Raw genomic sequence first — 24545 nt, forward strand, 5'->3', positions numbered from 1 at the left:
TGACTAATTATGCTGGGGGAAGTAATCACAAATGCACGTATACTTTTGTCAGGACTACAGAAGAAACAAATGTTATTTTTTTGCATAGCGCCTTTCTGTCAGCTAATATGGCTTCTGTGCGCTTTTGAAAATGGAAGCTGGTCTGGCGCTGACAGAAGCAGGGCAAGACTCAGGGGTTAGGATCAGGTGCATGATGGTGACGGGGTGGGGGTGGGGGCACTTTGATGCAGCTGCCATGGAACCCACCCTTCCACTCCCCAGCGCCACAGACCTCCTGTGTGTCTCCGGCCCAGAAAGGTCGCTCTGCACCGGATTCTCGGCCTTGCCAAGGGAGTCCGTGCCCGTGCGGTTTCTATCACGCCTTTGTTCGCTTTCGACACATCACGGAAGCCCGGCCTGCCAGATGCACCGTCAAAGGGGCCCTCGCTGCCCGAGAACAGTGCATTCATGGACGCTGGTGTGTCCTCCTGTGCTTGTAAATATGCGCCCTCTGCCCGCCCCGCTCTTTCAGATGAACAGCCTGCCACGTGCGCGCGGGACTCTGCAGCCTGACGTCATGAACACAAACGTCACTGCGCCTCGAATGCCCACACTGTACAGATTAAAAAACCCAATACATAACTTTAAAATCATTTGTAATTGCATTTATATAGCGCTTACTACCCCTGAAGAGGCGTCGAAGCGCTTTTTCGGCGACTACGCACCTGTTATGTACACAACACTCTCCAAGTACAGACTTTTACCTCCGGGTGGGTGGGTAGGAGGGGGCTGAACGTTTAGTGGTCCTAGTATTAGTTGACGGTTAGCAGTTCTTTTGCTACCATTGGCACTGTATTGTGAGCGGACATGTTCATAGTGTGTAGTAGTGCATAAAAATGGCCCGAAGGTGGCTGGCTCGCAGAAGCTTTGGTGGTGATGTGTGGCGCTATACACTTGAGTGATAGGTTGGTCATGTGAATGCTTCCTATTAACCCCTTTCCAAATCAATAAAGTTGAATAAGGATCGCTTTTAAAGGCATGCATGTCAAAGCCTTATTTTGGTAATTACTGGGTCCAACCCTCTGATTTAAATTTCCGCAGGTCAATCTTGTCAGAGTTTAACTCTGGAAAAAGTGACGTTTATTACGATACCATGCGGATTTAGTTGTGGTAAGCACCAAAATCCACATGTCAGCCTCTAGTAAGTGGAAAAAAGAAAAACCAAAGGTGATGATGGACGGAGCGTTGACAATACAAACACTCACCCAGTCAACTGATCTGGGTTTAATCCATCACCGTTCTTTAGCTCACTCCACCACCCCAGTTCAGACATGGCCATATGCAAATCAGTCTGACCCTGTGCCTCATGGGAACAGTCCAGCCCGAACTGCCAAGCCATGTCATCCCTGGACCGGAATCAAGCTTCCCAGGACCGGTTTCTGGCATTACAGCCGTCTTCAGCCCGGCTTTCTTGACTCCAGTGGCAAAGTGAGCAAGGGACTCACGTCTGAGCATACCCTGCCAACTTAGGGCAAAAAAAGAAAAAACAAAGGTGATGATGGACGGAGCGTTGACAATACAAACACTCACCCCCAGTCAACTGATCTGGGTTTAATCCATCACCGTTCTTTAGCTCACTCCGCCACTAGTAGGTGACAATTATCACACCTGATAAATTCTGAACCCTACCGAGCAAGGTTCTATTGATGCAACAATCATCACCTCCGATACTGGCTCACTTGTCACCAGGGCGTGTTGCGGCACTGACCTGAATTTATTTAGGAACTGCTCGTGTAGTTTTTACTAAAGAGAAGCTCTTACATTGAACAACGGGGATGTTGCAGAAGTGAGGACACCCTTAAGTGTGAAATGCACTCAGGGAAGGAACACGACAGCCAAACTGACGAGTTAAGTTGCCATAGTGCTCCACCAGAGCCTGCGGTGCACAGGCATAGTTCTTCAGAAAACCCCAGAGGGCAGCCGGTAATCCTTTAAAAAAAAAGCTCTTAAAGGAAGTGAACAAGCTTTTCCAGATGCAGTGCGAGGAATTAGCATTGTTCCAAGTAAATCATGTGAGACATTAAGGTCCTGTTTCCATCCATCTATGTTTCAGATACGTCTCAAATTATCTTGGCATAGCTCTGTAGGAAATTCTCTCAGAATACATTTCTGCAGAGGATCCTTCAGGGGTGCTGAATGCCCGTCCACAAGGTCCCCACAGGTTCTGTATATGCTTCTGCACAGGGTCCCTCTAGAGACAGCCCCTTTGAAAAGTTGATCTAATTCCATGGAAGATCACTACATTTTGCTGACACATTATTTAACAAGTGTAGGGAAAATAAACAAAGGCCCCCTGAACTATAATCGTTCAATTCCTAGGACAGGGAATAATGCATGTGCGAAAAACAGTTCCTAGGCAATCTTAAATATATATATATATATATATATATATATATATATATATATATATATATATATATATATATATATATATATATATATATATATATATATATATATACGGAGGGTATTACAAAAACCAAAGACATAAAAGATGTCTATAAAAGTAAGTATTGTGTGTTTAATACATAACTAGTTAAAAACAATAACATACATTCATTTCATAATAGATCAAATCAAAACTACAATGTTTCAAATAATAAGAAATAAAACGTATCATCAGTAAAATTATAAAATCAATAGACAATGAATTTATACAAGTAGTAATAATTCGACGTGCGTTTCGGCGTAGCAAACGCCTTCTTCAGGAAATTACTACAACAAAACCTAAAAAATAAAATTTATTTTTAGAAGATTAAAAAACAACATGATAAGACAATTCTGTCACAGATATTATTCATTGATTATCTTAGTCTATGATAATCCATAATAATCCATAATTCGGAACCACGAGATCAAGACATCAAAAGAACAATACCAATTTATTCAATATATGTATTTGCAATGTACTGTACAAAATGTATATGAAAACATATTTTTAAAAAGTCAGTCACTTTATAGATACAATAAATAACATCAATTAAAACCTATAGACAATATGATTTACTAATTAGAAAAACACATAAAGGTCTCTTATAGCAGCAACAATAACAGTAGGGAGAAAAGCTGTAAAATATTCCCTAATCATGGAAAGAACCACTAAATCTTGCATGGATCAACGGTATTATATTTCACAAAAATTGTTTAACCTATTACAACGTTAATAAAAATTGTCCACATGGATTCGTAGTGTCCTGGGCACTGGCAACCAGCAAGACGCTGTTGGATGGGTACCGACAGCCCATTTCCACTGGTGGAAGTGTTTCCATCCACCATCACTACACCAACATTTCAAAAGAAATAACAGGAACGTTTCAACCTTTTTAACTCTCCTTAACCTTGGATGGCAGTGTCTTTTCATCTCTATTATAGATTGTTTTTCAGCTTCAGAAGAATATTCTTCACAAATTCAAGGAAGAGAAGGAAATAAATGAATAGGTACAAGGAGGTGGCGTGCAGGGAATGCTTCTGCTGGCTTCCTTCCGCTGGATATAAATAGTTCTTTGTGGTCCTTTGACTAGAGATTGACAGCCAGGCGGGACGTGGTGCTAAGTGGAGCAGGGAGAGAGCCCTTTAGCCCGCCCCTCCTCCCCATCTGAGCCCTGGATGTTATTTCTTGCAAGGGGGTTGTCTGTGGGTGTTTCTGCGGCACGGTCTTCTCTCCCTGAGCTCACATCTCTCCAGCAATGTGAGTGTGCATCAATGGGAGTGTGCCTCAATGTGAGTGGGCATCAATGTGAGTGTGCATCAATGGGAGTGTGCATCAATGTGAGTGTGCATCAATGGGAGTGTGCATCAATGTGAGTGTGCATCAATGGGAGTGTGCATCAATGGGAGTGTGCATCAATGGGAGTGTGCATCAATGGGAGTGTGCATCAATGTGAGTGTGCATCAATGTGAGTGTGCATCAATGTGAGTGTGCATCAATGGGAGTGTGCATCAATGGGAGTGTGCATCAATGGGAGTGTGCATCAATGGGAGTGTGCATCAATGTGAGTGTGCATCAATGTGAGTGTGCATTATTGTGAGTGTGCATCAATGGGAGTGTGCATCAATGTGAGTGTGCATCAATGCGAGTGTGCACCAATGCGAGTGTGGATCAATGGGAGTGTGCATCAATGGGAGTGTGCATCAATGTGAGTGTGCATCAATGTGAGTGTGCATCAATGTGAGTGTGCATTATTGTGAGTGTGCATCAATGTGAGTGTGCATCAATGGGAGTGTGCATCAATGTGAGTGTGCATTATTGTGAGTGTGCATCAATGGGAGTGTGCATCAATGGGAGTGTGCATCAATGTGAGTTTGCATAAATGTGAGTGTGCATCAATGGGAGTGTGCATCAATGTGAGTGTGCATCAATGGGAGTGTGCATCAATGTGAGTGTGCATTATTGTGAGTGTGCATCAATGGGAGTGTGCATCAGTGGGAGTGTGCATCAATGTGAGTTTGCATAAATGTGAGTGTGCATCAATGGGAGTGTGCATCAATGTGAGTGTGCATTATTGTGAGTGTGCATCAATGTGAGTGTGCATCAATGTGAGTGTGCATTATTGTGAGTGTGCATCAATGGGAGTGTGCATCAATGTGAGTGTGCATCAATGGGAGTGTGCATCAAAGTGAGTGTGCATCAATGGGAGTGTGCATGAATGGGAGTGTGCATCAATGGGAGTGTGCATCAATGTGAGTGTGCATCAATGGGAGTGTGCATCAATGGGAGTGTGCATCAATGTGAGTGTGCATCAATGGGAGTGTGCATCAATGTGAGTGTGCATCAATGTGAGTGTGCATCAATGTGAGTGTGCATCAATGCGAGTGTGCATCAATGGGAGTGTGCATCAATGTGAGTGTGCATCAATGGGAGTGTGCATCAATGCGAGTGTGCATCAATGCAAGTGTGCATCAATGGGAGTGTGCATCAATGCGAGTGCATCAATGTGAGTGTGCATCAATGGGAGTGTGCATCAATGTGAGTGTGCATCAATGTGAGTGTGCATCAACATGAGTGTGCATCAACGTGAGTGTGCATCAACGGGAGTGTGCATCAATGGGAGTGTGCATCAATGTGAGTGTGCATCAATGTTTGAGTTTGAGTTTAAAATTATTTGTAAAAGCGCGCATACACCAGCGGTTTCTTGGCGCTACAACTAACAAAAATCCGGGGCCAGATACAAAGCGGGGGAACTGCGAAGGGGATTATTCAAAGGACTTCCTGAATAGGTGGGCCTTAAGTTGTTTGCGGAATTGTGGGTACAGGGTGAGGGTTCGAATTTCCAGGGGAAGAGAGTTCCACAGGGAAGGGGCAAGGGTGGCAAATTTAGAGCCTCCCCACTTCTTTCTTCGGTAGCGTGGAATCATGAGTAAGGACTGGGAAGATGAACGTAGCTCTCTGCTGGGAACATAAGGGGTGATCTCAGATGAGATGAATGCTGGAGCTGAGCCTAGGCGAGCCAGGAAGGTAATGGAGGCGATCTTAAATTGGACCCGGGCTCGTACAGGGAGCCAGTGTAGAGACTTCAAAAGGGGAGTAGAGTGATGAAATTTCGGGAGATTGAAATGTGAGTGTGCATCAATGGGAGTGTGCATCAATGCGAGTGTGCATCAATGGGAGTGTGCATCAATGTGAGTGTGCATCAATGGGAGTGTGCATCAATGTGAGTGTGCATCAATGGGAGTGTGCATCAATGTGAGTGTGCATCAATGTGAGTGTGTATCAACGTGAGTGTGCATCTGTGAGCTGCCTCTTTTGTTATATAGGTATCTGAGCCATGCCTCTACATGCCTGTTTACCTGCCTCTCAAGGCAGTGTGGTTGTCCTGCCCCTCATAGCTCCCCCTTCCTTGGCTGACCAAGGTCTGTGCACCTCGTCTGTAGTACACATATCTCTGCCCCATGTGTGTTTGTCTGTTTACCTGCCTCTCGTCTCTCATGGATGTGTCATCCCTCATTACGAGTCTATGTTGCTGACTGCTGCCCGTTGATTGAGATGGGTGAATGCTTCATTGGGGTAGGCCCCTCTTACCCACTACATTTCTCACAAACAACATGCCACTTTCAACTTTATTTACTAGTAAAAGAGGATTCTTATTGGTAGTGCTTAATTTGTAAAAAAGAAAAATAAGTGTCAGGGCTCTCGTTAGGAGGCCTCCGCAGCTTACACCACCCATTGCCACTGCCGGCGTTGCCAGTGACAGTACCTACAATACTACTAAACAGCATACTGCTACAATTGTGATGATTTTGACTATTCCAGCCCCCTCAAACCGATATAGATAGCTTGGGCAGCAGGTATTAGTTGTTTTTAATACATACTGAAAGAATAAACAATTGCTGTTCTGCTCTTCTTTAAATTATACAAACAGCACCACCATGTGGCAGCGGTCATAGTGCTGGTGTTGACAATTAAGTGCCGGTGCTGCTCGGCACCGGAAACCACCGGCTCAAATTAAGCACTGCTTATTGGTAAAGGAGAGATGAACGAGTATACATCGGCGTCCATCAATCGAGTCACAATGTTCTAATGAACATTTGGCCTACAGGTCCAGGAACATTTATCAACAGAATACATGACCTGGAGTTCTATACATCCAACTAAACTTGTTGGGATAACAACATCTCCCTTCATTATCAACCCAGGTACCATTGACCAGTTTGTCCTGCCTTGTTCAGTCCAAGGGGAGCTGATTCTCTGCTCCGCACTCGGGCCCGGCAAGCTGTTGTAACTAGATTGCCCATATGGAACCACCTAGCTCTTTCTGATTTACCCACACAATAACTAATAATATGGTATGAATTAATATTATATATGGAGGTGAGCAGGATTCTAAAATAGGGTGAAGAATGTTCCCAAGCAGTGGAAGAGGCCTCATGATGCGATTAGATGTTCCAGAAGCCACAGAGACGGAGCCATGTAAGGAAGGAGTTTAAACACCCAATTTGGGTGAATAGGAAAGCCCTCACACACCGACCTAGTCAGTGTCATGCTTCATCATAGGGCCCCACCTCAGAGGCCGAGTGCCTCTTTGGTGTGCTACGACGCCAGAAGACTGCGGAGCTGGTTGTGTGAGTAGGCGTGCAGTGAGGAATATAAATAAAAGTGTCTAAAGAGTATCTCAAAAAAACGTTTATTAGTAGATCCCTATGACACGGTTAAAAAGGTTCCTATGTGTCTGAATTTACAGCCAAAGGTAATGGTTTGGTTTAATTCAGAGATTACGTTAAGTCAGTCAACATGTTTCAGCCTTTAAAGTGGTGTTAATTTACCTAGGCATTCATCAGGACTAGTGTGAACCCCGGCGGTATGGACTCTCTAATTGTCCACCCTAACCTGGGGACGTGAAAGTGAAAAAGTAAAAATAGTGATAAAGTGCAAAAAAAGAAGAAAAAGGAGGAAGAGCTAATAGCCCGTTCCAACCACTCCTGATTTAGGAGTGTTTCTGCACTTTAAATTATGGCGCTAACTGCACCATGGGTCTCGGGAGGGGGGCAGGAGCGTACCTGGCACATCGCCCTCAACGCTCGCCACCCGATGATCATCGGGGTCCGGTTCAGAGGTGAAGCTAGGTGCCTAAGCGGGTGGCGAGCGTTGAGGGCGATGTGCCAGGTACGCTCCTACCCCCCTCCCGAGACCCATGGTGCAGCTAGCGCCATAATTTAAAGTGCAGAAACACTCCTAAATCAGGAGTGGTTGGAACGGGCTATTAGCTCTTCCTCCTTTTTCTTCTTTTTTTGCACTTTATCACTATTTTTACTTTTTCACTTTCACGTCCCCAGGTTAGGGTGGACGATTAGAGAGTCCATACCGCCGGGGTTCACACTAGTCCTGATGAATGCCTAGGTAAATTAACACCACTTTAAAGGCTGAAACATGTTGACTGATTTAACGTAATCTCTGAATTAAACCAAACCATTACCTTTGGCTGTAAATTCAGACACATAGGAACCTTTTTAACCGTATTATAGGGATCTACTAATAAAAGTTTTTTTGAGATACTCTTTAGACACTTTTATTTATATTCCTCACTGCACGCCTACTCACACAACCAGCTCCGCAGTCTTCTGGCGTCGTAGCACACCAAAGAGGCACTCGGCCTCTGAGGTGGGGCCCTATGATGAAGCATGACACTGGCTAGGTCGGTGTGTGAGGGCTTTCCTATTCACCCAAATTGGGTGTTTAAACTCCTTCCTTACATGGCTCCGTCTCTGTGGCTTCTGAGACACATTTAACCTCTCTTCTTTTGTTTATATATGATAACCGGGGACTAAGAGAGTGTTCCTTAATCTCCCTGCCTCTCCTTTTGTTGTTTTGCGATTAGATGTTCGCCAAGTTTTTTTTAAAGTTTGAGTTTATTGAAAACCATAGGAAAAAGAACAACAATATAGTAAATAATATAAATCTTGATTGAGCAACAAATTATATAAAAAAGGAAATATAATGGTTACAATAAACATATAAAAGGAAAGGAAATGTAATGGTTACAATAAACATATTCGCCAAGTGTTGCTATCGTTGGAGTTGTACATCGTGTATCTGTCTGCTTAGCCCCTCTTCTATCCTGTCCAACTGTGGATGGTTAAGCACATGTATCAGTCTACGCCTCGCTTGTATTCTCCCCTCCTCCTCTCTTCTCCACCAGATAGTTTTGGAAGGGTATCTCTTTAGATTCGTCTCCTATTGTTAGTCCAAGGGACGGGCTGTACGAGGGTATGCTTAGGTGTTTTACCACCTTCTCCTGTCTCATGATTTTGTCAGCCCTTTACATCTCTTTAGCCATCTCTCTAGTCACAAAAGTCCCAGTGCCTTGTCAAACTGCCAGTCAGCGTAGGCCCTGGCCTGCACTCACATGGCAGAGGACAGCCTTCCATAATTAACCATCTCTGCATGCCTGGTGGGGACTTCTGTGACTACATTGCATCCACCAGTATATCAGATGATATCTTCTCATTGCAGACTACCAGTTTTTGGGCCTGTTCTGCATATGTTTTTATTTTTCAGAAAGAAAAACAACAAGTAGGTGTTTCTGAAAAAGTAAAAATAAATGCCTATAACCCACAGGGTATTTTCTTCTTGTGCATCAAGGCTATTGATTGATTTACCGGCCCAGGTCTCAGGCAGGAATATTCGGTGACAGGCACCCCGCAAAGTCAGCAGGCTCTATGGATGCCGTTGCAGGATTTTGCTGAACGGGTTGTCGGCAAGACACCTTTTCAGGATCTATATTTATTGAGATTGCTTGCTTCCTTTGCCCCATTTGCCACCATCTGCTAGGGGATTAAGGATTCAGTCTCATGAGACAGCACTTGTAGAATTCACAGTAAGGAGATTGTTGCGGTATCACATTTAATATTTAAAAAACATTGAATAGACCATACAATTAAGCACTTGAATCAAGTCTGTGTTCTTACCAAATTTCCTAAAGTACTACATCTAACAAATACTGGGGAGTCCTACTTTCCTGTGATTTATTGGCCTCAATGTTTGCACTGTGTTCTTTCCTTAAGAGCTGTGGTGGAGGACTTGTCCTTTCTGTTTGGAAAGAAGGTCCAGGTGATTACTGAAGACGATTTGTTGGTGGGCTGCAAGGCAGGTGTAAGAAGTCTGGGTGCTACTACTGGCTCTTTCACCTTGGGGAAACTAGGGCAATAGCAGACAGTTCTGTCACATCCAGTTTTCTTGTTCCACAGCACTGAAAACAGTTTTGTAGCTGACAGGGGTGTGATTCTTTTATGGAAATGTTCACCCTACCCATGCTCTCTGCACATAGCATGTCTTTAATCACTTATATTGTGGGTGAGGGTTCAGTATCTGAGTGTGAAATTTCTCTGAAAGTATGGGAGACCGTGTTCCCCTCTGGCCTTGATCCGAAGAGGAGGAGTCTGCCATCCCCGGAGTATGGTTCTTAGTTCTAGCTTGCAATCAATCAATCAGATTCTTGTAGAGAACGACGACTCACCTGTTAGGGTCTCAAAGTTCTGTGGGGGTGTGGGGCTCTGTGGTTCAGTCGAAGAGCCAGGTCTCGAGGTCCTTCCTGTATTGAGGCAGTAATGGTGATTGCCTAAATTAAGAGGCAGGGAGTTCCAGGTCTTTGTAGCGAGGTAGAGAAGGATCTTCCTCCAGCCAAGGTTTTGCGGATCTGTGGGATGGTGGCCAGGGCCAGTTGGGCAGAGCGGAGATGTCTGGTGGGTGCGTGGAAGGAGAGGTGGCGGTTGAGGTATGCAGATCCAGCATTGTGGAGGACTTTGTAGGTGTGCGTGAGGAGCTTGAAGGTGATTTTTTTTTATTGATCGGGAGCCAGTGGAGGTCTCTCAGGTGACCTGTGATGTGGCTTCAGTGGGGCATGTTCAGGATGAGTCTGATTGAGGCGTTCTGGATGTTCTGCAGTTTTTTTAGGAGTTTTTGGGTGGTGCCGGCATAGCGTGTGTTGCCATAGTCGAGTCTGCTGCTGACGAGCGTATGGGTGACCATTTTCCTGAACTTGGTGGGGATAAACTGAAAATCAGATGTGCAAGGTGTTCTTCTTTGCTGACCATAAACTTCAGGATGGCCACTTTTCCAGATGAATCCTTCCTTCAGAGAGAGAGTATTTTGTCATGACACATACTGACACTGGTTGCCTGAATGAAATACCTTCTCTGATATTATATGGTTGCTGTACCCACTGATGCACTTTTTTTGTTTAACTCTAATCATCTTCATACGGTGTTATCCAATGACTTTATAACTTCCTGACCAGATGCATCTGTGCTCAACAGAATGATATCTTGGAGATGTCAGATTCATAGGAGGGACTTGAACAGATGGACCATGATTCTTCTCTGTGTGTTCATTCCTCGAATGGAAATTCTGTGACCAGGAAAGTCAGTGAATGGTTGAAGTTGGTGATGAGTTGTCTTGATTAAACTTAAGACCTAGAATGTTGAACAATGAAAGACATGCTGCGTTTGTATTTCCCCTCTGCAAGTCAATCGGGCAGATATAGAAAACCTTGAAGACTCAGTCTCCTTAAGTGAGTTGCCATTAGTAGTAGGGAATTTGTGAAATTTCTGAGTGTGGATTTGAATTCAATGGGTAGGACTTTGAATTGATACTCTTGGCCAGCCACTGAAAAATGTGTGATTTCTTAGATGAACGGGGATATGGAAATACACACCCTACAGGTACAATGAGGTCATTAATTCTACCTCTTGGAGAAGTTGTAGAATCTCATGCAGGGTTACCTTCTGAAATGACAGCTTCAGAAACTACTTTTGCTGGTTGAGATCAAGAATGCATCACCTGTTGCTTTCGTATTCACTCAAAAAAATGACCTTTTATTTGATTGGCATTTGAACATAAACTGTTATCTCTTTCAGTAGTTTGTTAAGACTTTCTTGCTGGTGCCTTGTGAGGTGTGAAAGTTTCTCTAATGTTGATTGAACTTTTGGAGGCTTTTTAATAAAAGTAGGGACAAGGCTGGCTTGGATCAACTCCCAACCCAACGGCCTGTACTTATGTTTCACCACTTTTGAAGGTAATTCAAAATGTTCCCACCTACTAGGCTCTTGCAGTTGGTAGGGGGTGTCGCTCTTTGTGAAAAGTGATGACTTCATGGTTGCCCCTTAGCATTTATTATGCTATGGGGGGTTTATAAAGTGCACAACTACTGAAAAGAGTGTACCAGCACTAACGGAACAGTATGTACACAAGAGAGCTATCTACATGACAAAGAATCAGGGTTTAAGCATAATATATGCTATAGTGCCACTCCTGCACCTGAGTGGTGCTCTGGAGACATGTGCATGTTGAATACCCCTGCAATATATAGGACGGAGGATTTGTCATACTACTGAGCCTACTATTACTCATACCTTTCTTGAGTTTTGCGTCAACTGCTTCCTTTAAATCTTGAAAAGTCGATGGATGATACCACTGCAGGGAACCTAAGACGTAGGCGATGTTCAGGTATGCTTTATGTTCTGAAGCGCTAAATCCATATGTTTACTAAAGAGTCCCCGATCATCAGTGGGCACATCCAAAACTGTTTTGATCCCTGGGTGCAAAGAGGTGTTACTCGGCTATCCCAAGACTGCTTCATCTGCATAGTGTGTAAACTTATATTTGAGACTTTCATGGCAGAATCTACTACCGCAGCATAAGCGATCGCGCCTCCTACAGGACACGTATGGCTTAGGCACACGTGTCCTGTAACATAAGGTAGTGAAAAGGTGAAACCTCACGCCCCATCTATCTTTGATATCAACTCAATATGGCTTCTGGGCCGGAAGCCTTAACAGATGTCTGGAGAGCCAGTGCAGGAGGATGCCGGATTCCCGTCTTAAGATGTGCATGGACAGAAAGGATGTCATTGGGTCTATGTTCTTATTCGCGAGCCAGTTACTACTGCCGGGGCAGTGGCTGTTATCTGCATCAGGGAATTTCCTTCTTTCAAGATGTGTTCTAGAAGAGGGATTGCTTCAAAATGAACACAAGGCTTTTCCTTGAAATCTTGTAAGAAGAGCTTTCACTTTGTGAAATGTTTTGAGGCTCTTTCTAATATGCCTGGGCAGTGGGCGATGTTATCTGGAGACGGATCTGGCAGCAGCAAAGCCCTCTGCCTTTGGGCTGGAGCCACATATTGTATTGTAATTGCATTTATATAGCGCTTACTACCCCTGACGAGGCGTCGAAGCGCTTTTTCGGCGAGTAGCACGCTACTACGGGACCCATAGAGGATTAATGTTGAATTACTATAGTGAAACATGCAAGTACATTTTAAGTGGTGGATAGATTAGTCAGTTATTTGGATTTGGAATGATAGCAGAAGGATAGAGGAGGAAAAAAGGTTTGTATTTATATCTTTTGTTACCCCTGATGGGGCGTTGAAGCACGCTATTCAGGAAGCCCATAAAGGATTAGTGGTGAATTAATATGGTGAAATATGAAAGTATTTCAGTGGTGGATATTATACAAAAACAACAAAGGAGCGTCACAACTAAAGTGACTGCCAATTGGACAGAATAAAAACAGTCATATGTCTAATATCTATGTCTCAGAATAAACTTGGTTCCACTCTAATACGTCGGAATCTTAGAAACCTTTTAACTTTTTACTTTTTTCACACAAGAAACCCCAGGTTAGGGTGGGCCTTAGCGCGCCCATACCGCCGGGTTTCTTACATAACACTAATCACTTACACATTGGTCCTGGGGAATGCCTGATTAATTCCATCTCATAGGCTGAAACATGTTGACCTGATCACTACACCTAAGGATAACCTCGGACTTATAATCCTGGTCCTTTATCCTTCACTGTTTTTATTCCGTCCAATTGGCAAAACTAATAAATTATATTTTTTGACCTAATTGCGACATTTTAACCTTTCACTTTCACGAACAAAGAACCAGCTCCGCAGTAACTCTGGCGCGCGCAGCACACTGGGGTGGCATTCGGTCACTTCCGGTGGGGCCCAATGATGAAGCATGTCACCAACTAGTGGTGAGTGAGGGCCTGCTTCAAAAACCTATTAAGGTTTCATTTATAACTGCCATAGACTGTATACCAGTTTCACTTGCTGACAAATTGACTTTTTTGTCTTGCAGTAACTTTAGTTGTGACGCTCCTTTGTTGTTTTTGTATGATTACCCCAGGGAAATAGGAGCGTTTCCTTCCCTTCCCTTACTCTTTTGTTGTTCCAAGTGGTGGATATTAGTCAGTTATTTGGAGTGAGAAGGATAGCGGAGGGATATAAGGGGAAGAAAGGTTTGCATTCATATAGCACTTGTTACCCCTGTTGGACGTTGAAGCGCTTTTCTGGCGAGTAGCACGCCACTCCAGGACCCATAAAGTATAAGTGTTGAAAATGAGTATAGTAAAATATGAAGTAATTTGAGTAGTGATATGTTATGCAGTTATTTGGGTAGAGAAGGGTAGGTGGCGGGATAGTGAAGGGAAAGAGGTTTGTCGTTATATGCCACTCATCACCTCCTTCTTTTCTAGCACTTCTCATTCTTTATCGCCTCCATTTTCCCTCTGGCCAAGCTGCCAGTAAAGTCCTTTTTTGTTTTCTAAAGTGTGACTGGGCCTTGATCTTTACCGTGAGTGATGAGTGTTACAGACTATATTTTATTTCCTAACCTAAACTACCTCCCAGAGCAAATACTCACTATTTAACATCCTATTTAACAAGGAAAGGCAACTAGAGAAAGGGACTCTAAGCATCTGCAGAACAACAGTACTCAGGACAGGGTGACAGTGAACACCCAGCTAGGACGCAGCCTGTGTCAGTGAGCTGCTCTAAGAGAGAGAGAGAGAGAGAGAGAGACTTGCATTGTGCTGTTTTCCTGTCTCTCCTGCATCATTGCTGGTCCAGCCCTCCTCCAGCTGCCCCCGTATCCTGATTGGTCCAGGGCCGTGTGTGCGTCTGCTCTCTAGCGTCTCTCCTGCCCTGTCAGTGGCTCGGCTCCAGGTGTGCGTTTGTTTGCTGCCTCTGCCGGCCTGTGAATGGCTCAGCCCGTGATTGTTCAGCTTGACTCTTGATCTGTGATGCTGTTAAAGAAAATGCCCAAGGGGAGGATGCAGGACGCATGCGCAGTGCGTCCGCAGCATCCATCCGTGATGGGAAAGGCTAAACCATTCCTCTGCGAGGAGCAGGGGCCGCAGTCTTCAGTTCTTGGCATCGCAGAGTCCTCACAGCACAACACGGGGACGTGAGTGACATGTAAAGAGCTTTTTCAGTTCGGAAGTCTCAGGAGACGAGAGAGTTACTTACTCCTGTCCTGCAAACAACGCCTCGAGCCGTGGGGATAAGGAACTATATGCTACGGCAATTTCCAGACGAAGGTATGTGGCTTCTGGGCGCTTGAAATTCAAACACAAAATGAGTGTACAGATTCGGGTAAGAAAGATTACCCGCAGAGTTCCGACGGCCTGGTAGAGTTTCCTTAGGTAAGGAGCAGTGGAAAGAGTTAGGGGCACACTGATACTGTAGCTGCTTTTACCTGAGTGTGAGTTTCAATTGTGCCAAAAAGCATTCTCCGTAAATTGTTGTCACTATAGTCGTGCGTTTCAAAGGATCACCCTACCTATAGCTCAGTTGGTAGAGTGCCTGCTGCAGAGATCTATCAGCTGGGCGATTTTAAAGCCCATTGGGTACGAGATTGTAGTATGGCAGAGTGAACTTGGCATTGCCTTATAGATGTTTATCACACGAGCACAAGTTCAGCTGAGTTGGGTCATTAAAATAAGGATGGCAACCCCCTAAAGATTGTAATATTGGCTCAGCCAGAAAGAACTCGTGTTATTTACTGCTGTTTCTCTGGATTTTTAAAAGTGCAGAGCAGGGACGTAAGCCGGTCAAGGGCAGGGGACGTGTAAGGCTGCATGCTGGGGAGGGGACTGGATTTGGGGAGACAGATGCTTACAGAGATGAAGAGAGGGCAGCAAACAGACACCCCGCAAACGAGCCCTCTTGCCCACATGCTGCCAGGTTTTAAATTCTCCTAATTGCACTTTCCCTCATTTCACACTTTACCCTTGGCTTTGTCCATTAATTGCGGAGCGGGCAATTAATAGCTGGTAATCCACTCAGCACAGGGCGGTGACTCCTGTTTTTAGCTTCCGTGAGGCCATTCCGTTTACAGCAGGAACACTCCCCTTTTCTGGTACTCAGACCGCGGTGGAATGAATACTTGCCCTCAGGCGGTTGTATGTTCTTACAACGCATTCCGTTGCAACGCATGCCTTTACCACGCATGCGTTACAACGGAATGGTATTTCAACGCATAACCTTATCCTCGAATTCTTCAGTGGTGACGTCGTACGTCGTTAAGAGGAAGCGGAAGTTTCTTTCCGTTTCCTCTTAAACAACGCTGATTGCTTGCACATCTCGACGTGACTTCAGGTGAGTTTTTTTTTGGGGGGGGGAGACCCCCCCCAAGCCCCCTTTTTTTAATTTGACCCTTTACCACATATGCCTTTACCACGTACCTCGTAGTAAAGGTATGCGTAGTAAAGGTATGCGTAGTAAAGGTATGCGTGGTAAAGGCTTTTGTTGTAACCACGCATGCGTTGTATTGCATGCGCGGTTAAGGTTTTCGTGGAAACGGCCGCGTTGTAGTGGCCGTTTCCCCCCTCAGGCCTGCATCAAGGTCCATGTATGGTTTCACTGGCACATGCAGAAGGTGTGTACTATTATTGTCTGGACCCCACATTTGGCTTTGGAGCACTTCAGTTTCACCATTGTTGAAGCTATTGGTCGATTTGGGGTGAAAGTGTGCAGAAATTCCCCATTCCCCATAACAAGTCACAGAACGGATGTTCACCATCAGGCCTGTTTTTTGGAACATGTAAAAGTAACTTGAGCATTTTCGGTTGTAGAAAATCAGTCTATTTGAGGAAACTTCTGTTCTGAAAAGAGGTCATGCAGAATGTCCTTGCGGACAACCTTTCACGGTTCTCTTCGTATGCTCAGCTGAGAACATCTGCTTGTGAGGGAGGAACCATGTGAGGTGTAATACTTTCATGGAGAGATTCCCCATCAGAAACAATTTACAAACTGATGGGGCTTTCAGGGAAAGAGTCCTGGACTTGGAGCCTCCTTGTTTCTTCCAACTATATATCCGGGTGGTGTTGTAAGTCTGCATCAGAGCTCTGTTCATAGTCCGAGCCAGTTGGAAGACCTAAAGAGCTAGTTCACCTGCCCAATATCTAGACCGTCTGCACAGCCACAGTCCTTGCAATGGCAGAGGTTCCAGATGTGCACCCCGTCCCAAAAAGGATGTAAGCGAAATTACCTTTTGGGTATTCGGAGCAAGATGGAACAGCATCTCTGGGTTGTTAACCTTGATGATCCAGCCATCCATGTATGGATAGATGAACACTTATGTGTACTGTTACAGACTGTGAAATGACAGAATCACTTAGATCCATCCTTATTGAAACAATAGTGGATGAACATTAATACTCCTATATTTTTTTATTGAAATTGCTATTCCTTGACAACAGCCTAAGAGGGTCACCAAATGATAATCATTAGCGATATGCACTGTTTATGTTGAACATTGTGATACTTGTTGTTAGACATGGAATACTAGTTCAGAAGTTAGTACATAAATGTAATGTATCTGGTTCCTATTTGATACAAGTCACATCAATCAATCAATCAGGCGTTTGTTGAGTGCAACTATCACCCGTAAGGGTCTCCAGATGCTGGGGATGGTGGTGGTGGTGGTGGTGGTGGTGGGTGCAGGTTCAGGTCCATCAAGGAAGGGGTCCATCAAGGAGGGGGTCCATCGAAGAGCCAGGTTTTGAGGTTTCTTGCGAAGATGGGAAGCAATCTTGTCTGTCCGAGGAGGAGAAGAATGGCTTTCCAGGCTTTGGCCGCGAGGAAAGAGAAGGAGAGGTCTACCGATCTGGTTCTTCTTGTGTGAGGGACCACGTTGTAGGAGAGCTGGGCTGATCGTAGGGTCCTTTGGGGTGCATGGAATTTGAATCAGCTGTTCAGGTATGCTGGTCCGGTGTCGTGGAGGGCCTTGTGTGTGTGGGTGAACATCTTGAAGGTGACTCTTGCCTCGATGGGGAGCCAGTGGAGTGTGAGCAGGTGCTGGGAGATGTGGCAGTGTCTTGGCAGGTTGAGGACCAGGCTTGCGGTGGCCTTCTGGATGTTCTGTAGCTTGTGTGTGAGGTTTTTGTTTATACCGGCGTAGAGTGCGTTGCCGTAGTCAAGTCTGCTGATGACCAGGGTGTGAGTGACGGTCTTGCTGTGTTTGAGTAGGATCCATTTGAAGGTCTAACGTAGGAGGCGGAGGGTGTGGAAGCAGGAGGACAAGACGGAGTTGATCTGGCGGTCCATTTTGAGCTCAGAGTCCAGGATGATTCCCAAGTTGCGTGCCTGGTCTGTGGGGGTGGACGGGTTTCCGAGGGCGGGAGGCCACCAGGTGTTATTCCAGGTGTCGGGGTTTGGGCCCATGATGAGTACTTCTGTCTTGTTGGTGTTTAGTTGTAGGCAGCTATTTTTCATCCATTTGGCGACAGCTTCCATGCCTTCTCCAAAGTTGTGTCTGGCGGTGTTGGGTTAGTTGGATAGGAAGAGGATGAGTTGGGTGTTGTCTGCTTATGACACAATGTTGAGTCTGTATGTTCTGACGATGGGGGCGAGGGGAGCCATGTAGACGTTGAAGAGTGTAGGGCTGAGGGAGGACCCCTGAGGGACTCCGCAGGTGGTTGGTGTAGAGTCCGAGAGGAAAGGGAGGAGTCTGACCGCTGCCATCTACCTGGATCCCTGCGTTGTGGAGTCTGCATATTAGGGTGCGGTGGGAGACTGTGTCGAACGCCGCTGTGAGGTCGAGGAGGATGAGGGCTACTGTTTCTCCTTTGTCCAGTAGGGTGCGGATGTCGCGGTGAGGAGGGCGGTTTCCGTGCTGTGGTTTTTCTGAAGCCGGATTGGGAGGAGTCGAGGATGTTGTGCCCTTCGATGAATGTGGCAAGTTGGCTGTTGATGGCTTTCTCTATGACTTTCGCAGGGAACGGGAGCAGGGAGATGGGCCTGTAGTTTTTGAGGTCGGTGGGATCTGTCGAGGGTTTCTTCAGGAGGGGGTTGACCTTGGCTTGTTTCCTGTCGAGGGGGAACGAGGCGGTCGCCAGGGAGCGGTTGATGGTGTGGAGGAGCATGGGTGCGATGGCGTCGGCGGCTCTGTTGAAGATGTGGTGGGGGCAGGGTCCATGGGGGCCCTGGAGTGGATTGACTTCATTGTCTTCAGTGTGTCTTCGGTGGCGAGGGCTGTCCAGTTGTCAATTGCTGGCTTCAGGGTGTCGGCGGTGGTTGGTGGGGGTTCTGTGTGTTAGTTGTCTTCGTCGAAGTTGTTGTAGATGCTCTTGATTTTGTGGTGAAAGAAGGTGCTGAGTTTGTCGCAGAGGTCTTGTGAGGGAGGGATGTCAGTCGACTCACTGGTGTGTTGGGGGAACTCCTTGATGATGTTGAAGAGTTCTTTTCTGTTGTGTGCGTGTGTGGAGATTCTGTCTTCAATTGCTTTTTCCTTCTTTTTATGATGAGTTGGTGGTGGATGTTGGTAACGGCTCTGAAGTTGTTGTGTGCTTCTGTGGATTTGGTGTTCCTTCAGGCCTTTTTGAGGCAACGTGCGCCTGGACTCTCGAAGTTCGGTGGTAAACCATCTGGCTTTCTTGGCGTGGGTGTTGTTGTTTTCCTTGAGGGGGCTATGGTGTTGGCGCTGTCGGAGATCCACCTGTGCAGGGTTTGGGCTTAGGTGTTGGGGTCGTCGTTTTCCATGATGGTTGGGGTGGAGTTGCTGAGTGAGGAGGTGATCTGGTAGTCGGTGATTCTGGTCCAGTTTCTTTGTGGGACCAGGTGCTGGTGTCTATGGATGGTGGGTGTTCTGAAGGTGAAGTGGACGCATCGGTGGTCGGTCCATGGGAGTTCGGTGGTGTAGCTGACGGTGATGGAGTTTCCTGTTGTGAAGAGGGAGTCAAGGGTGTGTCCTGCTGAGTGCATGGGTTCGGTCACGATTTGGTGGAGTCCGATGTTGTGGAGGTTGTCCAGGAGGGATGTGGTGTAGGGGTCCAGCTGGTTGTCGAGGTGGAAGTTGAGGTCTCCCAGCAGGGTGTAGTTAGTGGATGCGATGGCATGCGGGGAGATGATGTCCGTGATGGAGTTGGTGAACGGTCCGCAGGGTCCAGGGGGTCGGTAGATGAAGGTTTCTCGGAGGGTGGTGCGGGGGCTGGTCAGTATCTTGAAGTGTAGATTTTCCATCATATCTGTAGGCTCGTTGGGGAGTGTTCTCAGGCAGAGGATGGATTTGTGGTTGATGGCGATTCCTCCTCCCGGGCAGGTGTGGCGGTCCTTCCTGGAGATCTTGTATCCTTGCGGAATGGCGATGTCCGGTTCTGAGGTGGTGTTGGTCCAGGTTTCGGTGAGGAACGCCAGGGCCGGGGTGGTGCTGTTGAGGAGGTCCCAGATTTCAGTGGCATGTTTGTGGAGGGATCGGACGTTTAGGAGGATGCATTGCACGGGCTTTGGTTAAGGTGTGTTCTTGCGGTCGGTTTGTGCTGAGTCTGTGTTCCTGGCGGTGCTGTAGGTTCGTCGGCAGCGGTGACAGCTGAAGGGTCCGTGGGTGTCGGCTGGTAAAGCTAGCTTGCAGTTGTTGTTACGGACTGGGTTGAGTTTGTGGAGTGCCGCTGGGTTGTAGCGTTGGCAGTGCGGAGAGCCTGGGTTCCTGGCACTGGTCACGGGTGGGTCGCGGGCAGGCGCAGACATGCTTGCCTTGGGCGCACCAGCGGCATGCCAGCGGCACGGCCGCCATTCAGTAGGGGTCGGGGAGGGCTGTACAGCTGGGAGGCGGGGGGAGCTGGATTGGGCTGGTCGCGCTGGTCGTGCTGAGCGGGAGGCGCCGCGGGTGCAGCAGCGGCATGGAAAAACAGGCAGGGAAAGGAAATTGAAGGAGGGCTAAATGAAATAAGAGAGGAATAAGGCAAAAAGGCAGAAAAGTGCAAAGAGAGTGCATAACAGAGAAGAAAGAGGGAGAAAACAAGTGAAACAAAACGAGGGAAAAACTGAGAGAGAAAAGGGAAAGGAAAATAAAAGGAGAGCTAAAGGAAATAAGAGCGGAATGAGGCAAAAAGGCAGAAAAGTGCAAAAAAAAGGTGCAGAACAAAGAAAAAAAGAGGGAGAAAAACGAGTGAAAAACGGAGAGGAAGGCGGAGCAAGAGAGAGGAGACAGAGGTCCACTGGACCACCAGGGATGAGGCGCAGGTGAACCTGCGGGTGGAGGAGGGCCTCGAACACCAACAACACTCGAGAGTGCAGGGGCAGGCCTGGTGGAGCTGCGAGTGTGCGAGAGAAATTTCACTGACAATGAGTCAGTGGTCTTGCTCCATGGATGATAGGCAACTTATGATGGTGATCTACCTATATGCATGAAAGCGTCACATCATTATGCAGGACTATTTTTCCATTTTATTGACATGAGCCCCCAGCCGCCCTATAAGGAATGTGCGAGAGGCAAAGCAGCTTATTTGCAAGTGAAGTGATTACGCAGAGCAAGTGCCAATATGTACCCTAACAACTACCCGAGGTATATGGGGTGAAACAGAACCTCTGATAAATTATAGACAGAGAGAGGGCATTTAATAGAATACATTTGTTAAATGTTGCTGGAGCAGTGTTAGTACCACTGCGAGTATGTCCGAGACTGGGGCAAACCACTCCTACTGCCCCTCGAAAATAGGCTTTAATATGATTTGTAAAAAAATTAATCTTAACCCCTTGCCCGCAGCCGGAATTCCGCTCCTGTGCTGGACATTCCGATCGCGGGCGTGGTCATGACGGCCCCCAGCCGTCATCAGCACACGAACACTGTGTGCCATGACGGCTGGGGGCCGTCATCAGCATGGAAGGGGTTAAAAGGTGCTGTAACATTTGGTACAGTTGATTAGCATGTCTCATAAACAACATCATCTCAAATAAGGCTGAAGACAAATATATACTATAACACATTACATCATACCACATTTTCGTTTCTTCAGTTGCTCTGCAGAAAATGCTCACATTTCAGACCAGCAGCTTCCTTCCTCTTTTATGAATTTTTTGACCCTACAGAGGTGCATAGAAAATGGTTATTTTTCTCATGTACAGTGGAAAAGGAGAAGCCCAATCCAAGAAAGAGGCTCCCTTTAATAAGATTTTGTACTTTCATTCAAATCTCGCTAATGTATCATGCATTTAGAGTTTCCATATCAAAAACACACCACCAGAGTATGGTACTGCTATGTTTTCAATTCTGAATAAGAGAGCACAAAATTGCATTTGGGTTGTAAGGTCAGAATGACACGGATGTATGACGTTACAACGTATGCTTTTACCACGCATGCCGTTACAACGCAGTTTTTACGACGCATACCATTACAACGCATAGCGCTTTGGGGTGCTGGATAGTGAATAGTTTAATTTACTATTCCAACTCCAGTCCCAGTGGACACTAGGGAAGGTGTTGGATAGTAAATTAAATCTATTCCCCATCGTAGAGCGCCCCCCAGCGCAATGCGTTGTAATGGTTTGCGTTGTAATGGTTGCGTCGTAATGGTAGTGCGTTGTAAAAGTTTTGTTGTAAAGGCTGTTTACCGAATGACACGCATTATAGGGAATGCATTACAAATCACAGTTAAAGTCGGCCCTAGAACTTCCTAGTGGTGTTTAATAATTAAGCATCACCACACAGCATGTAACTTAAAAGCAAAGCAGTGCCAGACCTCACAAAAATGTTGCTAGTGTTTTACAACTTCGCTTTGTGTACATGAAGATAACACAAATTCACATAGAAACATTAAATCACAACTGTTAAACAAAAGCAAATGCGTTTTCCTACTCAACAAGATGTGGTAAGAAGAGGGACTGGTAAACATGCACAAGGTACAATTAAGAAGTAAAATGCAATGCAAAAGAGGGTATTAAATTGTATACATCAGCAACAAAACAGTACAAATTCAGACTATACATGGGCTGAAGCTATTTTTTCCATACATTCGCTATTCGTATTAAAGTGCCAGACATCTCATTGGTGTCTTATTGCCTGCTTGAACTACAGCTGTTCTGGTATCCGTGCTAACTGTTTTACTCTTTTGTCTTTTTGCTCTCTTCCTGGAAAATACTATGACTGCTGATTGGTGTATATTTGCAGACCTCTCCCGGAAGACACCGGCATGGATTCACTTTGTAGTTTAACTGACGATGATAACCTATCGTGTAAGTACAACCCCTTGGTTTCAGTATGGAAGAATAGATTTATATTTTGTAACTCCAGAAAATCCTGTCAAGGTAAGTAGATGTGGAGTTAAGAATTGTAAATCTACACTTACCTATGTATACTTACTTAATTGTGACTCGCAAATTGCGAGTCGCAATGAAGGAATACCTCCCCATTCATTCCTATGGGCCTAGAGGCCCATAGGAATGAATGGGAAGACATTCTCAATTTGCGATTCTCAATTAGAGAATGGCAAATTAAGAATGCAATTTTAAGAGTGCCAGCGTGTCAAAAGGACACCCTGTTGCACCCTTGAAATCTGCATATGAGTACATCTTGCACACACACATGCCCCAAGGGCTTGTGTGTATGTAAAATGGAGCCTTGTAAAATGCACTTTAGTGCATTTTTCAAAGTTTTTGCAAATTACCATGAAGTTCAACTTCTTGGTAATTTGCGCCCCCTATTAGTGTAATCACTAGGTTTTTAACTTTAATGCATTGCATTTAAGGAATTTCAATTTGCGATTCCTTAAATGCATTGGCAAATTAAGTAATCGCAATTTAGAGATCACTTAAATTGCGATTTTTGCATTTGTGATGATGCATCCCAAATGCAAAAATACCGGTCGCAAAGGGGCAGATTCTGAGAATCTGCCAGTTTGCGACCGGGTTTTGCTTTCATGCATGTGGGCCTTAGTATATAAACAAAGTACATTCCCATAATCGGTGGTAACCTGATATCTGGAATGGATTTGGTCCCCAAGAGCTACTTTGGGCACCTTGGATTAAACAGTCCTGTGAAGTAGTTCCAGATATAGATAATTCTGTCGTTAGACATTTTACCCCCGAATAAACAGGAAAAACCTGTGGAGTACAATGACCTCTGAAAAATTAAATACAGTCATGTGGAATTAATTTGAGAGTGCATACGATATACTAAACGGCTCTTAAACTACTACCACCACACTCTTCGGATTTCCACAGCTGTTATAACTATTTCATAATTAATTAATGCAAATAATGCCAGAGTTACTGATGGTGAATAACAGACCAGATTGTAAATTAAATTAAATGAGCGGATGGGTTGGTATACCACCATTCCAGGGCTAACTCTGTTCTTTCTTAATGGACTCTATGGAGAGTTTACACCAAAATATTAAAGTACACTTTGCCACCACAAATTTAAATACTGTTATACCAGGCTTAGTCTACTTAACTAGACCAATAGTTATTAAAACAAACTAACTCGCTGTTTGAAGGCACTTTGCTCTAATTAAGCGTAAACTGAAATAATTCCTAATTGCATCGTTAATGCCCTTCCCTCTACATTCAGCTGTCCTGGCATAATTAAGGATTGTAACCTGCTCTATACATAACACTGGAATTATTTTTGGGCTACAACTGCCTTAGGCCAAACTATATGGTTTCCTACAACTACAGCCGCCTGTGGATGATCCGCAAACAAGTTCACTTTTGTATGTCAATCCCTTACTTATCCCATCTCCCGGCAACCACCATACTTTAGTGGCCATGTCTCTCCCAGCTATTTATCAACTAGTTATGCAGATAATTCAGCCCATTCCCACTACCTAGTTTTCTCATTCACATCACCGAACTTAAGTTGTGTCCTACCAATCTAGGTAGGATCGCCTGTTAACCTCAAGCTACCTTGACACAAGAGCACTACCCCACTATCTAACTTGCTACCCAAATAAAGTCCTGACCTACCGGCCCCAGTAGGATACCCAGCTCGATACCCTGACCCTCTCTCAGTAC

The 24545-nt window shown here is 45.4% G+C and overlaps 1 protein-coding gene across 1 annotated transcript in view; it reads left to right on the top strand.

Annotated features, from left to right (window-relative positions):
* The window catches only part of ATCAY (ATCAY kinesin light chain interacting caytaxin), a 76086-nt gene that overhangs the window by 11569 nt on the left and 39972 nt on the right, over nucleotides 1-24545 (top strand). The window contains exon 3 of the mRNA XM_078668423.1: nucleotides 22702-22766. Coding sequence (XP_078524549.1) covers nucleotides 22702-22766 — 65 coding nt within the window. The remainder of the gene's footprint in view (nucleotides 1-22701; nucleotides 22767-24545) is intronic.

This window comes from Lissotriton helveticus, chromosome 12, assembly GCF_964261635.1.
Source record: "Lissotriton helveticus chromosome 12, aLisHel1.1, whole genome shotgun sequence".
Taxonomy (NCBI): domain Eukaryota; kingdom Metazoa; phylum Chordata; class Amphibia; order Caudata; family Salamandridae; genus Lissotriton; species Lissotriton helveticus.